At 42.0% G+C, this 15,589-nt stretch overlaps 1 protein-coding gene across 1 annotated transcript in view; it reads right to left on the reverse strand.

The window, feature by feature from the left end:
* LOC146813684 (solute carrier family 22 member 7-like) overlaps window positions 1-15,589 on the reverse strand; it is a 212,904-nt gene that overhangs the window by 10,318 nt on the left and 186,997 nt on the right. Inside the window, exon 9 of the mRNA XM_085609486.1 lies at window positions 15,213-15,321. Within this exon, the coding sequence (XP_085465612.1) occupies window positions 15,213-15,321 (109 nt within the window). The remainder of the gene's footprint in view (window positions 1-15,212; window positions 15,322-15,589) is intronic.

Below are 15,589 nucleotides of genomic sequence, written 5' to 3' on the forward strand. Positions count from 1 at the left end.
AGCCATTCATTTTTGGGAACAAATTCAATACTTAATCTTTTCTTATCATGTTGTGTCTTTTATGTATGATGCTTGTTCGGAGACTAAAGGTAAGACAGTCCACATATTTGCTGATAGGTTCTGTAAATGAGTTAAGGCTGGATACTATGAGTCTCATTGGAGTGTCCCCTAGGTTTTTGTGGACCTTCAGAAGACCATATAAGGCTGGCATTATTCGATATTAATTCCTGAGAAATTCATATTCTTCCTGACAGAATGTTTCATCTTCCTTTGCCAATTTCAAGATGCACTCTACTTTAATAGCTACATTTTTCCATTCCTCCCTATTCGATCCCCTTTACTGGGCCTCAACATCCAGGAGAGCTTGCATTCTCCTATTTTAATTGATGGAATAAATAATCAATATACTACTCCACTTGTCTCCCGGTTTAATCATAATACTATCACATCATTTTAGGTATTTTAGGGCTTTAAGATGTTTGGTAGATAAATTATTACTATTCCACAGTTTCTTGCTGTTTAAGACCTCAATACTTAGTCCCTAATAGTATGTAGAGTGCCTTTTTGCAGAATAACCTGAATTCGAGACAACACAGTAAGAGGTGTCCAACCTGAATAGGCTGCAAATGTTACAAATTGTACTGTGCAAAAACGTAGAAGGAACTTCAAGATATAGTTTCCAGTTATTCAATTTTTCTACTTGAAGTCCAATACTGGATTATTGATGGACCAGTGAAATAAAAAGGCAATCCATCTCCCAGAAGATCAAAAGAAGGAGGGAAATATTTAACAAAACACCTGACATGAATTTGGGCTCTCCATTAGGGGGAGCCAGGTAGGTGCATAACTATAATAACTTTAAAGGATATAAAACCCATGAGGAAATGGGGTGAGAAAAAGTATAACAGTTTTGTTTGTATATGAATACAGATACCTCCCCATGAGAAGTAGTTGTGGGTTATGGGAACGGATAATATATTAAAACAACCGCTTAATTGAAATAGTACGTTTTAACTTGGAACTGGCCTGTCCAATGATAAGAATGCAAGAATTTGTTTAGAGTATAGTGATCTCTTTCTACTATTGTGTAACAAATGTTAGGTAAGAAAGAGTCCTGAGGACCAATCCAGAAAACGACAAAGTCACTCCATCATAAATAAATCAAAATTAAATTCCTATTTGTAAAGCATGAACATATCACCTCCTTAGTGGTTTCAAAACGCTGGGAGCGGTTGACGAGAATAAGTGAGCTGTTGCCCAGAGTCACATGATGCTGAGCTGCTGCCAGCGCCGGAGATCGAACCATGAACCGCGAGCCCTGCGCTCCGGAGTCAGCCGATCTGGCCGCTGAGCCAAGCTTCTACCATCATGAAGAATTGCTGAGTGGAACTGGAGGAAGAATAAGGTAACTAGCCCCGGAGCAGTGGGTATTATGCCTTAATGGGATCCACAGCCTGTGATCCAATGGGGGCAGATGGATGGGCTATAATATCCTGATCCCATGTATGAGTCATTTCAATTAATCTTTATGACTATATAGAATGAGGTGGGATGGAACCCATATAGGCTAATGGTTGCATTAAAGTACAGTTCAATTGGATGTTGTAACAATCATACTATTTTAAAACGATTTAGACTGATATCAATGTTTATATTTCTCTGTCTCTCACAATCTGTGTATGATTTGTAAAAATTTGCCTCAAAGAAAGTGGTGTGAACCATTTTGAGTACAACCAAAATGCCGCATCGCCAGAATCTTTTGAGTTGTTTTTATAATTTGTTCTATTGGAATGAAAACACTCTTTTTGTGATAATGCTCTTTAGTAATTTTTGAAGTGTCAGAGAATGATGGGCTTCATTTGCTCCCTTTTTAATCTGTGTATCCTTTTGATCCTTGTATGCTATTTGATGTATGGATGAGACACTCTATTGTATTTTATATAAATATGAAAGAATTTTTATAATAAGGTGACAGAGTGAGAGATTTTGATGGTGATAAGATTGGTCACTGTATACTATTATTTAGGGATGCAACTGGGGTTAGGGAAGTAAAGCTAAACAAAAAGGAGTTTCTATTGTTTTAGGTATCCCTTTTGGCAGCGAAGGGTGGCTCTCCAAACACTTGGACTCAGTGGATGCACATCACATGTTGAAGAGCAGCAGTCACATGAAAGCACATCACACAGTGAGGAACAGCACTCACATGGATGCACCTCACACTGTGAGGAGCAGAACTCACATGAAAGCACATCACACGGTGAGGAGCAGAACCCACATGAATGCACATCATACGGTGAGGATCAGCACTCACATGAATAAACATCACACGGTGAGCAGCAGCCCTTACATTAAGCACATCACACAGGGGCATCATAGGGAAGAAGCAGCACTCACATGAATACACATCTCATGGTGAGGAGCAGAACTCACATGAATACACATCACACGGTGAGGAGCAGAACTCACATGAATACACATCACATGGTGAGGAGCAGAACTCACATGAATACACATCACACGGTGAGGAGCAGAACCCACATGAATGCACATCACACGGTGAGGATCAGCACTCACATGAATACACATCACACGGTGAGCAGCAGCACTTATATTAAGCACATCACACAGGGTGGAGCAGCACTCACGTGAAGGGGCACCATAGAGAAGAAGCAGCACTCACATGAATACACATCTCATGGTGAGGAGCAGAACTCACATGAATGCACATCACACTGTGAGGAGCAGAACTCACATGAATACACATCTCACGGTGAGGAGCAGAACTCACATGAATACACATCACACGGTGAGGAGCAGAACCCACATGAATGCACATCACACGGTGAGGATCAGCACTCACATGAATAAACACCACACGGTGAGCAGAAGCACTTACATTAAGCACATCACACAGGGTGGAGCAGCACTCACGTGAAGGGGCACCATAGAGAAGAAGCAGCACTCACATGAACACACATCTCACGGTGAGGAGCAGCAGTCACATGAAAGCACATCACACAGTGAGGAACAGCACTCACATGGATGCACCTCACACTGTGAGGAGCAGAACTCACATGAAAGCACATCACACGGTGAGGAGCAGAACCCACATGAATGCACATCATACGGTGAGGATCAGCACTCACATGAATAAACATCACACGGTGAGCAGCAGCCCTTACATTAAGCACATCACACAGGGGCATCATAGGGAAGAAGCAGCACTCACATGAATACACATCTCATGGTGAGGAGCAGAACTCACATGAATACACATCACACGGTGAGGAGCAGAACTCACATGAATACACATCACACGGTGAGGAGCAGAACTCACATGAATACACATCACACGGTGAGGAGCAGAACCCACATGAATGCACATCACACGGTGAGGATCAGCACTCACATGAATACACATCACACGGTGAGCAGCAGCACTTATATTAAGCACATCACACAGGGTGGAGCAGCACTCACGTGAAGGGGCACCATAGAGAAGAAGCAGCACTCACATGAATACACATCTCATGGTGAGGAGCAGAACTCACATGAATGCACATCACACTGTGAGGAGCAGAACTCACATGAATACACATCTCACGGTGAGGAGCAGAACTCACATGAATACACATCACACGGTGAGGAGCAGAACCCACATGAATGCACATCACACGGTGAGGATCAGCACTCACATGAATAAACATCACACGGTGAGCAGAAGCACTTACATTAAGCACATCACACAGGGTGGAGCAGCACTCACGTGAAGGGGCACCATAGAGAAGAAGCAGCACTCACATGAACACACATCTCACGGTGAAGAGCAGCAGTCACATGAAAGCACATCACACAGTGAGGAACAGCACTCACATGGATGCACCTCACACTGTGAGGAGCAGAACTCACATGAATACACATCTCACGGTGAGGAGCAGCACTCACATGAATACACATCTCACGGTGAGGAGCAGCACTCACATGAATACACATCTCACTCATATGAATGCCTATGACACCATGAGCAGCACATGAATAAACATCATGCATTCAGGAGCTGCAGTCAAATGGATGTACATCACACAACGAGGGGAAGTCCTCACATGAATACACATTACACAGTGAGGAGCATCACTTACATTAAGCACATCACACTCATATGAATGCCCACCACAAAGGGATGCAGCAGCACTCACATGAAAGCACATCACCCAGTGAGGAGCAACACTCACATTAAAGCACAGGAGCAATACTCAAACGATTGTAAGTCGCACGGCAAGAAGCCACACTCATATTGATGTCGCTCACCACAGTGAAGAGCAGCACTAACATGTAAACACATCATATAGTGGGGTACAACACTCACAAAAACACATCACAAAGTGAGGTGCAGCACTCAAATGAATGCCCATCACAGAGTGAGAAACATCACTCACATGAACACAAATCACATAGTGAGGAGCAGAGCTCATGTGGACACCTATCACATGGTGAGAAGGAACACTCACATGAATACAGTTCACACAGTGAGGAGCAGAACTCACAAGAATACACATCACACAGTTTGTAGCAGCATTCAAAAAAGCATTGAGGAGCACCACTCACATGACTGCAGATCACACGCTTAGGAGCAGCTGTCACATAAATCAATATAACAGCATTCACAAAAGCACATCAAACTATGAGAAGCATCACTCACCTGAGTACAGATCACATGGCAAGGTGCATGACTCACATGAATGCCTATGACACCATAAGCAGCAGGACCCACATGAATACACATCATACGGTGAGGAGCTGCTGTCACATGGATGCACATCACACAAGGGGCAGCCCTAACATGAAGGTCACAGGAGCATGCATGTCACATAGCAAGCAGCCACACTCATACATAGTGGGAAGCATCACTCACATGCATGTGCATCACACAGTGAGAAGCATTGCTCACACGAATGTACATCAAACAACAAGGAGCTTAACTCATATGAGCTGCTGGTAATGTTTATGAATTTGTCGCCCTGCTCTTTCAGGTTAAAATAATCTCCTCACTTCCACTTTACTTTCAGCTTTCGTTATTTTTTAAAACAGGGCATCAGCATTATCATTTAAAAAACAAATACAAATACAAGAAACAACATATACTAAAGTAAAATCTGAACTCAGAACTTAAACATCATCAGGACACCCCCGCGCAGACCAACACCTGGGGTAGAACAATATGGTAGGGGAAGACAAGACACAACATATAAAGAAAATATTTTTATAGAAGTGATTATATTGGGATCACCGAAAGAGAAAGTGCAGTGAAGATTAAAACTAGCTCAGAGGTGTCACTATAAGTAAGTTTATTCCTGGACCCTCCGTCCAGGATTTAAAAAGTAAAGGATGGTGGTGACAGGAAGAAAGTAATGAACTCCTTACACCCCTCATTACTGCCAATATGTCGACATGTTTATGCTGTCGTAATGTGCCCAGAGTATAGGGTCAGGCCTGCAACTGTCAGGACCTTTCCGATCCCAATTGTAAAATACCCTATTGCTCCACCCTATTGCTCTACCTCAAGCGTTGGTCTGCACAGGGGTGTACTTAAGCAGCCCTATGAGGAAACATGTCACAATTTTGTGAGTGAGGGCAATATTTTCCCACTGAACACATGCCACCACATATATTTATTCACCACTCTCTACTCCTCTTTGTGTGTTTGAGCTTGTGGACAGGGGGTCCGGAGTAGGGGGTTTAGCCCCTCACCCTTTTTTGTGTAGAACAGCCTTACTCTTTACACATTAAGATCATAAATGTTTGTGTTTAAGGAATTCAGAGAGTTTGAATGGTCACAAAGTGAAATTTATTGTTTAGTGACAAGGATGTTTAAGACCTTCTATATCACTAAACCTATCCTTGTTCCTCTTCTCCTCTTTGGGATCTAGCTTCTCTTTTAAGTTCTTTGCATGGGCCTCCATTCAAACTTTGACATCAGTAGATCTTATTGTCTTGCCATTTGCTGGCTCTTACCACCTCTCATGGCAATGTGGAGCTTTTGGCCAATTTATCCATTCATTAATCACAAGAGGTGATTCTTCCATCTAACTTTCCTTCACTTTCTTCCGAGGTTGAACGTGCAGTACACACATTGAAAGAATACTTCCTGTTTATCTTGACAGGTCAGACTATTTCAGGAAGTCCTATTATGAGTTTCGACTATTGGTCAAGAAGGAAGAGAAATAAACTTAGCAAAAATTACATTAGGCAGCTGGATTAAAGATGCACTCCAATACAATCAGATTGTATTTGAACAGGATCCCATACAGGGCAGATCCACATCAGGCATAGTGGCATTGTGTGCAGAATTGCAAGGTGTCTATATTCAGAACATCTGCAGGGCGGCAAGGTGGTCCTCAGACAATACATTTGTGAAAGAAAATAGACTGAATACTCTTGTTGATAACCAAACTTTGGTTTTGAGGTTCTTAATTCAGTAATGTGTTTGGAGATGAATGACTATTGCTCCGTTCACTTTGTTTCATATTATGTTTAAGTATACATTGAAATTTTATGGGTAGTTTTACTGATGTTTCAAGGGATATCTTTTTAAAAACCCAAAGAGTCTTTCTTTGGTATGCCTCAGAATTAATGAATGGAATAAAAAAAGTACAAGGGCATAGAGGCAATGTCCCGATTGTTCAATTATTCTTACTCCTAGTCTCTATGCCCGCTCTGTGGCCTTTGACACTGGCTGGACATTATAGGAGGTTTTGGGAATGCTAGCCCTCTTCTAGCACCCAGGCGGGTGGGTGGAGCTTCATTTACATAATTTTGCTTTGATTTTTACTGTCTTGGAGGAGAGATCACCTAAAAAGTAATGACTGTGATGAGTATAAGTAGGACTGAGAGTAATGAATATTACTAGTAAGTAATCAGGGCAAAACTCTGGCTCTGGTAATCTCTGTGAACCTCTAATTCCTGGGGCACCTCATAATAGGATCCATAGTGCTTAAATTGCAGAATGACTAATTTGTTGGCCAGACTACAGACATCTACAAGGAAACATACTACAGACATATACATCAATTCACCAAAATGTAGGTGTAGCAGTAATTATACCATAAATATTTGACACCCAATGACATCATAGAGCTAAACCCATGACCCACCCTTAACCTCTGAATAGAGTCCTCTTTGAAGCTGAGGAAGGGGACTGGTGAAGGGCACGGAATTTATAGTGACATTGAGTTCACATTGGCTTCTGTTCCTGCCATCATGAATTCCCGAGACAAGGGTTGCAATTTATGTCCTCTTACAAATACAGGGGTCCTTGAGAGTACAGAGCCCAACATATAAGTGGAGTTGCTCAGCATACTGTTCATGAAACTGCAGAAAGCTGACTTTTTCAAACAATCATATGACATAAACTGAAAGGGTCTCTCCTCCCCAACCACCCATGACCAGCTCATTTCTGTGCTTGACTAACATACGCTATTCCAAAGTTACCTCACATTCCTCAACTGTTTGCCTGTTGTCTTGGTTGCCATCTCTGTTATGATGTTTATTGTGCTCTACATCTTCAGGCTGTTGTGTAGACCTTCCACTATAGGTAAGAATAGACAGTGAAGACACACTTGTTCAACAAAACCCAAGGTCACTTACTAAACCTATTTAAGAGGTCTAACTGTTCTAACTATACACTTAGAAAAACTCAAATCCTACACTGGTTTTCAGAGTTCTCTCCAAATTTGGACTCAGCCAAATTTGGAGTTTAATTCACTTCTTACTTTGAACGAAGAGGCCTGCTTCTGAGGTCGGCTGTAATATCTGTCTTAACAATACCACACTATAAATAATGGTTGCTCTCATTTTGGGTTGTCTTTGTGCAAATGATACCTACTTTTGTGATTAAAAAAATGTATAATAACATGCTTTGACCATTTTGTGTCTTCTCTTGGACACATTGTTACCCCCTTCTGCATAGTTTTGCATGGTTAATTTCCTCCAGTTTGGGCTGATAGTACCAGCAGAGTGAGCAGTCTAAGGCTGCTCACCATAGAGGTGCAAACACAGCTGCAAAAACTGCTTGCCCGAATTAGTGCTTTATGATCAGATTTTTATTTGATGCTATGTGATGAAAATTCTTACAGCATTCTATCATCTAGAAGGGTAACCAGACGCTAAGCAATTGAGGTTCTAGCAAGGTCTAGGGCTTAGGTCGGCTCTGGTTTTCCACAGGTACTGATGGAATCGAAAGGGTAAAAAAGTGAAGAACGACTGTGGGCAGGAACATGTAACCGCCAATATCACCAGAGTGATTGAGCAATCTGCACTGCATGCCAAGAGAAATGTTGTAATCAATATTGGTGTAAGTGGCAAACTGAATGAGAGTGTGGTTGTTGAGGCCCATACATTCAACTCCCTCAAAATGTTGACTTCACCCCATATCCTCTGACATGGATGTAGCTAAAGAAGCAGGCTAAAGGTAAAAAAGGGATAGTGAGGAAGAAAGACACACACCCCCTTTCAATGGTCCGTCTGCGCATACTTCTACTCCCTCCTTTTAAATTCCATGTTGCTCCAGGATACTTGCATACCTTATGCCTCTAAAACCCCTGGCAATGATAAGACACAATTTCCATGATACCCTAGCTCTTTTCAGGTCCAATCATATCATTCCAGTATTTACATTCACATCATTTACTATTTTTTAATTTTTTTGTGTTTCTCTATCCTAAGTGGTAAACCGTTGCTCTTCAGCAAATGCACTCATGTATGTATTTCTTCATTGTAATTATTTCTATGCTTTCTTTATTTTTTTGGTTTTTGGGGTGTGCCGCTTCTGTTTGTATCACAGAGCCTCTAAAATATTGGTCTATTATGATGTATTTTCTCACTAAATGGCAATACTAATTTTAGAGAACAAAAAAAAACCCATTGGATTTCATTTGTGGTACAAGAATATAGGAGGGGACTCTTTGACATGTGCTACCTCTACATGTCCATGAATCTTGAGGGACGTTTTAGATCAGTTGTCCAGGAAAATGGCTTTTCAAGATGAAATTCTGGTTTATGGAGATCGAAATTTGAATGGTGTTTTACCCTGAAAAGAAGTTCACTATGGGGCATATCAACAACAACCGGCGATAATTATCTCTAAGCGCACTTAGCGCTAGGATAATTATCGCCGGCTAGCTCAAATTTTTATCGCTGAGATAGCGTGCTATTAGCAACGCTTATCTCAATAGCGATAAAAATCCTCACGCTAACAGGCTAACGTGAGATTATCGCTGGAAACCAAGCGATAATCTCACGTTACCTTGTTGATAGGGACAGGCAAACTTAGCCATGATATCCTCCTTCCATAGGATATCATGGCTAAGTCTGAAAAATACCAGACGTAAAAAAGCAGCGTTAACCGCGGTTAGCGCTGCTTTTTTTGTCTCTAACAGGGTTAGCGACATTCATGATAATAGGAGAAATGTCGCTTAGCGACATTTCTCCTATTATTTTACTCTGGAACGCCCCCTTTGCATCTCATTAGAGATGCAAGGGGAAGCGTAGAGTAAAAGGGTGCTAACATGCAAATTTGCATGTTAGCACCCTGTTGTTGATAGGGCGCTAGTTTTATCTCTCCTTTTTTGGCTTTTAAAGCCAAAAAAGGAGAGATAAAGCCCTTGTTGATATGCCCCTATGTTTGTGTGGCATTTGAATTATTCTAGGGTGTGCTTGTGAATCTTCCATGTGTTAGGCCATTTGAGGTTGGGTAAAAATGCTTGAAGGCTGACGGTAAGAGCAGACATAGCATTGATACATTTTATTGCAAAGACAAGGATAATGAGTGGACAGTTTCATACAGAACGATGAACTTGCGAGAAGCAGAATAACATTATTTGGTTATCAATTGTTAATTGTACTTGTGTTAGATCATTGTAGATGTTTTTGTGGTCAATCAGGTTTGTGATCACAACACTGTAGTCAACATATTGATTACAGGAAGAGGGAAAATGTTTACTCACAGACTAGTACATATAAAATAATTTTTAACCATCCCAAAAGCTGCAAGAATCTTATCAAAGTAAGTGTTTTGCTGATTGCAGTGAGGCTACCATTGCCAGGGGAAGGTAAACCGGAAATGGACTAAGATGTAGTTAATACCACTTGAGAAGACCAAAAGATAGTGATGTTGAAAGTACAAGAGGAGTGCAAATTTGCTACATCTTCTGTAGTTTCATTTAAATCAGATGAGTTGTTTCAGAGTCCCTGGAGAAAGTAGGTGATTGGTATAATCAGTCAATTTTCAGTACGTTCCCATAAAGAAGCATGGCCATGATGTTAAAAGATTACTCAAAGTAGCTGGGCACAGTGTTCCAAGACACTTTGTAATAGATTGTGTTATAGATTTTTTAGAGGATCTACTATGTAGCACCAGAACTGGTCTTAGGCAAAGGGGTCCAGATTACAATAAAGAAAATGCTGAGTTATTGAAGAGGAATGGGAACACAATTTATACCAGCGTAAGCCAATGTTCAAGTTGAGAGACATAGGTAATTAAGAAAGTTATTTATTTGGCAGTGAAATCTCATTTGAGCTGGAGGAAAGCATGGTAAGCCATGTTCCAAGTTTGGAGAGGACTTTGCATTCAGCCAATGGATCATCATATTTTAAATTATTGAGAAAGTGTAGACCAGTTACTAAATTGGTGTCCTGTTCTTTATCTTTATGTGTGGTCGGTTGGAACATGAGATTACCACAGAAAATCTAGATATCAGTCTAAAGTAGATGGGTATCTGAACAAAATGCAAAAAATAGATATCAACATAGATCAGATAGCTCACATTTAAATTAAAACCCAGGAGATGATAGAAAGGGAAAAGTATGCTTCGGACTCATTCTTACTGCTGCACACCTAGCAACATTTCTGAAATACCATTTACACATGCCTGCACCTTCCCCCGCTTACCAAGACCTCAAGCGGGTCTGAGAAGCTGCCGTGGAGAAGAGGCACAGAGCCACTCCCAACAGGGATGAGTAGCAGGTGTGAGCTCAGGGGGAAACACATGTTGGGATGAAATGGAAACTGCTAAAATATAGTGGATGGTATTTTATTTCATTACAAAAATAGGGAAAGTAAACACAATTTCAGGAGCTCTTTTAGGGAGTAATGTCATTCAACTCTAGTCAGTGTACAGCCTCTGCCAAGCAAGAAAGATGTGTGAATAGCACAAGCATATAAAATCCCATCTGAGATATGGAGACTGAGTTCATAATGTCTTCATTCAGGCAGAATTCTGACTCAACTCTAGGGATTTAACCTGACTGTGTATGCTCATGATAGCTACATTTTCCTTACAACTGACGTTTTCTGATAAAGTTTACCCCTGACTCTACAGATTTTATGACTAGGGGGCAACCGCCGGTCCTGCGGTGGCAGTCCTTCCACCATCGAATGGATATTTCCCATCGCCAGATTAGGATGGCGGTGGGAACAGGAATGCGTCTGCAGTGGACTCAAAGACCGTCTGCCACCAGCAATTGTCCCGATTGCCTGGCGGACGGCCCAGGGAGGCCAAAATGGTGGTGGTGCCTAGCAAGGAGCGCCCACCAGATGAGGATTGCAGTGAAAGGCAGCCTTTCCATGGCGGTGATGCCGCCATGGAAAAGTATATGGTCTTTTGTCACGGGGCCCGTTGCGGGCCGATGGGGGCTGCACTTGGGTGGTACCTATGGTACCCCCTACATTCCCATGGTTGCAGGCACCGCACGGTGCCTATCATATTGTGCATGGCAATGCACGACATGCCTCTTTGGCAGTGCGGCGGGTGCTGCCTACAGCACCGTCCGCCACAATGTTAAAGATGCGAATGCAACTGCCAGGGTGGCGGTCGCATCCTAATTAGTGGTGCGGGACTGCCGCACTACTGGCCGATGGTCCCTGCACCGCTAGGGTGGCAGACGGACGAATGTCCACCCGCCATCCTAATAGGGCCCCAAACCTAGATCATGTTTTTCTGAAGCTTTTGCTCAAGAGAGATATATTTTTGTTTCCTTATCAAATATCAACTTCCTTTAAGCTGGACCCTTCTTGCCTCTCTGATAGGGGCAGAAAAAGATCCGCACTTACCAAAAACTACCCTGATTGGTAGGTGCCACCGGAGAATCAGTGTATCAGAGTCAGTGCCCCCCACACCAAGATGTAGCCATTTCTCTTGTGGTAACTTTAAAGGGGGTTTGCATTGCAGGAACCCCATTTCTTTTTAATTTATTTATTATTACAGTTCTCCTCATGTGACTGTTTTTTGTTTCCCTGCCTCTTTGGAGGGTTTGTTTACGTTTTACTCTCGACCAGCTGAAGGAGAGGTTCTTCTTCTTGTCCCTCAAGAATGTCTGCACTCCAAACCTGCTGGAACAAGACAGTAGTGGAGTTATTTTCAATGTGGTTAAAGAAGAGTATGTTATTTGAACAGAGCTCCTATTTGTAGGTATAGGGTTCATATTTGGACGGAGGTGGACACAGAATATGATGGCATTAAGGCATTATGGACTCAGAGGTTTAGCAAGGGTTATACAAGTCAAAACCAGCTCCTGCCGGCTGGTTTAATAATAGAATGCAGCCATAATTTGGGTGCTGTGTACTCCTCACATCCCTTGTCCCAGGTGCTGCTGCACATGCTACCATATTTAGAGGTACCCTGCAGTATTGATGTAGATGAACAGGAAGTCAGTGAAGTAGCTGTAGAAAAAATTCTATCAGAGGAAGTGACAATTTGGGAGTACTGGAAATGATGAAGGTGTTGATGGATTTTCTAGTTTCCCTAGTAGGAATGGTGCTGCGGTTTTAAGGAGAGAAACCAGGGGTCCATGTGTTCCTAGTAGGTCTGCAAATATGTTATGGGCTATCAGTACAGTGTCAGTAGGGTATTTGTACTACAGTAGCGTTGTGTGTGTGGGTTTATGATGTTTGAGGGGGCTGTATACTAGCCTGTGTGGAACTGTGCAACTTCAATGTGTAGGTGATGGCATACTGTGGTTGCCCCAGACATTCTAAGTCACATGATGCCACTGTATGCCACACAATATGTTGTTCTTTCACACAAAAGCTGTATGAACTAGAAATCCCTGAAATTAGTAGGTTTCAAGCTTATCTTTGGACTGGAGGCTCTAAACTGCCAGTACCCATTAAGGAGTCTGAAACACCCCAAGGACACTGTTGTTAGCCCCAGAAAGCTTTTTGTTCTTTTGAGCGGGTGCATGGTTGGTGGGGATATGAGGCATTTGCAAGCATGAACCACTACCCCTCCAAGGCTCTTGTACCTCTTCATTAAGTGACTTTTTTTAAAGTTGCAGGTCTATTGTCAGAATGTAGAATATTGTATGCATTGGGGTGTACCCAGCAGTACCTCTGTAAATGTGTTCTACATGTGGAATACATATGTTTGAGAGTTTGTTTGATGGAAGATTTATTCTTTGGGTTCATTTCTTGCTTTCTGTTGCTCTTGTGAACAGGCATAGTTTAACTTCAGGCTCTACATGGCAAGTTCCCTGCATTCATGTCACATACTATGACATCTTTGAGAGGTCCCAACAATACCGGTAAAGAACGGGGGTCAAAGGGATAGTTTAAAGACCAGCACGGAAAAAATCCCCAAAAATATCTAAATCTGAAAACAACAAAAAATCCGTGGGTCTACAAGCGTCAAGCTAACGGAGTCCCATCACCCACCGTGGTGGCATGCTTCATCATCTGGGGCCTCCTGTTAATCACAACCTGGTGTGGTTAACGAGCTACAACTCCAAGAGAACTAAGGAAGGAGAAGCTCACGGATGTTTTAAGGATCTTAATAACCTAATGAGGCTAAATATAACAGAGACTAAAGCTGCCCTAGGTGTGGTGAACTAACGTGAAACGTGCAGAGTGAGTGCAGAGTGAGTGCAAAAACAGTTAAAATTGACTATCTAACGAAAAATCTGTTTATTAGGCATCGTTGGATGTCAAAAATTAAAACAAAGGTGGTCAACATGTTTCAGCCATTATAAATCACAAAATTGTGATCAAGGCTTTCATCAGGACCATATGCTACTCCTGCAACATTAAGCAATGCCAAATGAGGACAAGATGCAACTGCATGAAAACAAAACGATACCTCCGGCAGATGCAACCACTCAGTTAATTGAGAGGTGGCAGAATCTTTATGAACATAGGAACTGCAGCAATTCCAAAAAATCAAGTATCCTTAGAAGGCAGACCCATTGAACAACAGCAAGAAACTGTCACCGATCTGATTATTCAACTACAACAGGAATTGACAAGAACTGCTTCATTTGAGTCAGGGGTTGCAGGTGGCACCCACTGACACTTACTTTTCCTTAACAGAGAGTGATCTAGATACACAAAAAACAAAGGGGAGTAAGCTGGAGGAAGAGAAAATAGAAAAGCAATGACAAAGAGAGAGAGAGCAGCATTGGAAAAGAACTCTCAACAGTGGAATAAAGAGGCACGGAGTGACTGATGACACATTGAGGAGGAATGAGGTAGAGTCAAGTATATGCAGCACCTCAATCTTCGATAGCACCGGCTGTGAGCTTCTGAGCAAACTTTGGGACACTGTACTTATTATTTTACAAAGTAAGCACTGGACTGGATTTGACAATACAGACACTGTTTTTGTGTCAACAGTGCAGGATTACTCCAACTCTTTGATCAATACTGTGCCCTTGATTGACAATTTGGTTTAGATTTCTTGCCCAACAATCATAGTCTAAAAACATTACATCTATGCTCAACTAAAAAAAAAGTCTTCAACAACCCAACCTAACCACCTGCTAACCTTTTCAGTAGCAAACACGTGATGATATTACACCCAGGCTGCAACCACATTACTCAAAAAGTGGAATAATAACAACAGCTCATAATAACCAGATAATCTCATTTGTTCTGAGAGGAGTGAGGGAAATAGTTAAAAAAAAAATAATAATTCTAAAAGTAGTCCTTTTGAGGTGAACAAATCAAAGCCGGGTGTAAGATAGAAATGATTAATATTAACGTTCCCGAAGCATATTCTGAACAATGTGAAAGCCCACCAACCAAAAGTTTGATACTGTTGGTTCTCAAGCTCTGATCTAACTTCTCTTTGTTACCTCATGTTGTATGGAATTAATGGCGGGTTCTGGGTGCCCACCATGGTTTCAAGTCATGTATGCCAATACCAGAATGAATTGACTCTGCATACCTGAGCACAGTGGGGTAGAGCTCGGTTGTGTGCAAATCGGCGGCCGTGAATGCAGCTTCACACATTCCTTTTGCTAAAACGGTGATTGTTGTTCGCAGAGTCCCTAGAGCTGGAATCAGGAAAAAAATGTATAGAGGAAAAAGTATAAAGACTTTATCATACTAACAGACATAGGTAAAAAGGATACTAAGGGGCATATTAGGATGGCGGTCAGAAATTCTCCCAGACCGCCATGGTAGCGGGAAAAGACCGCACGCAAGGACCGCGGCATAACCGCCGGTCCAATTAGGATGCTTCGCAGTCAGAATGCGGTGTGAAAAGGAGCATTTCATGCATGTCACTGCATTGCGTGGCAGGCTCTGCACAGTGCCTGCCAC

This window comes from Triturus cristatus, chromosome 6 (genome assembly GCF_964204655.1).
Source record: "Triturus cristatus chromosome 6, aTriCri1.1, whole genome shotgun sequence".
Taxonomy (NCBI): Eukaryota; Metazoa; Chordata; class Amphibia; order Caudata; family Salamandridae; genus Triturus; species Triturus cristatus.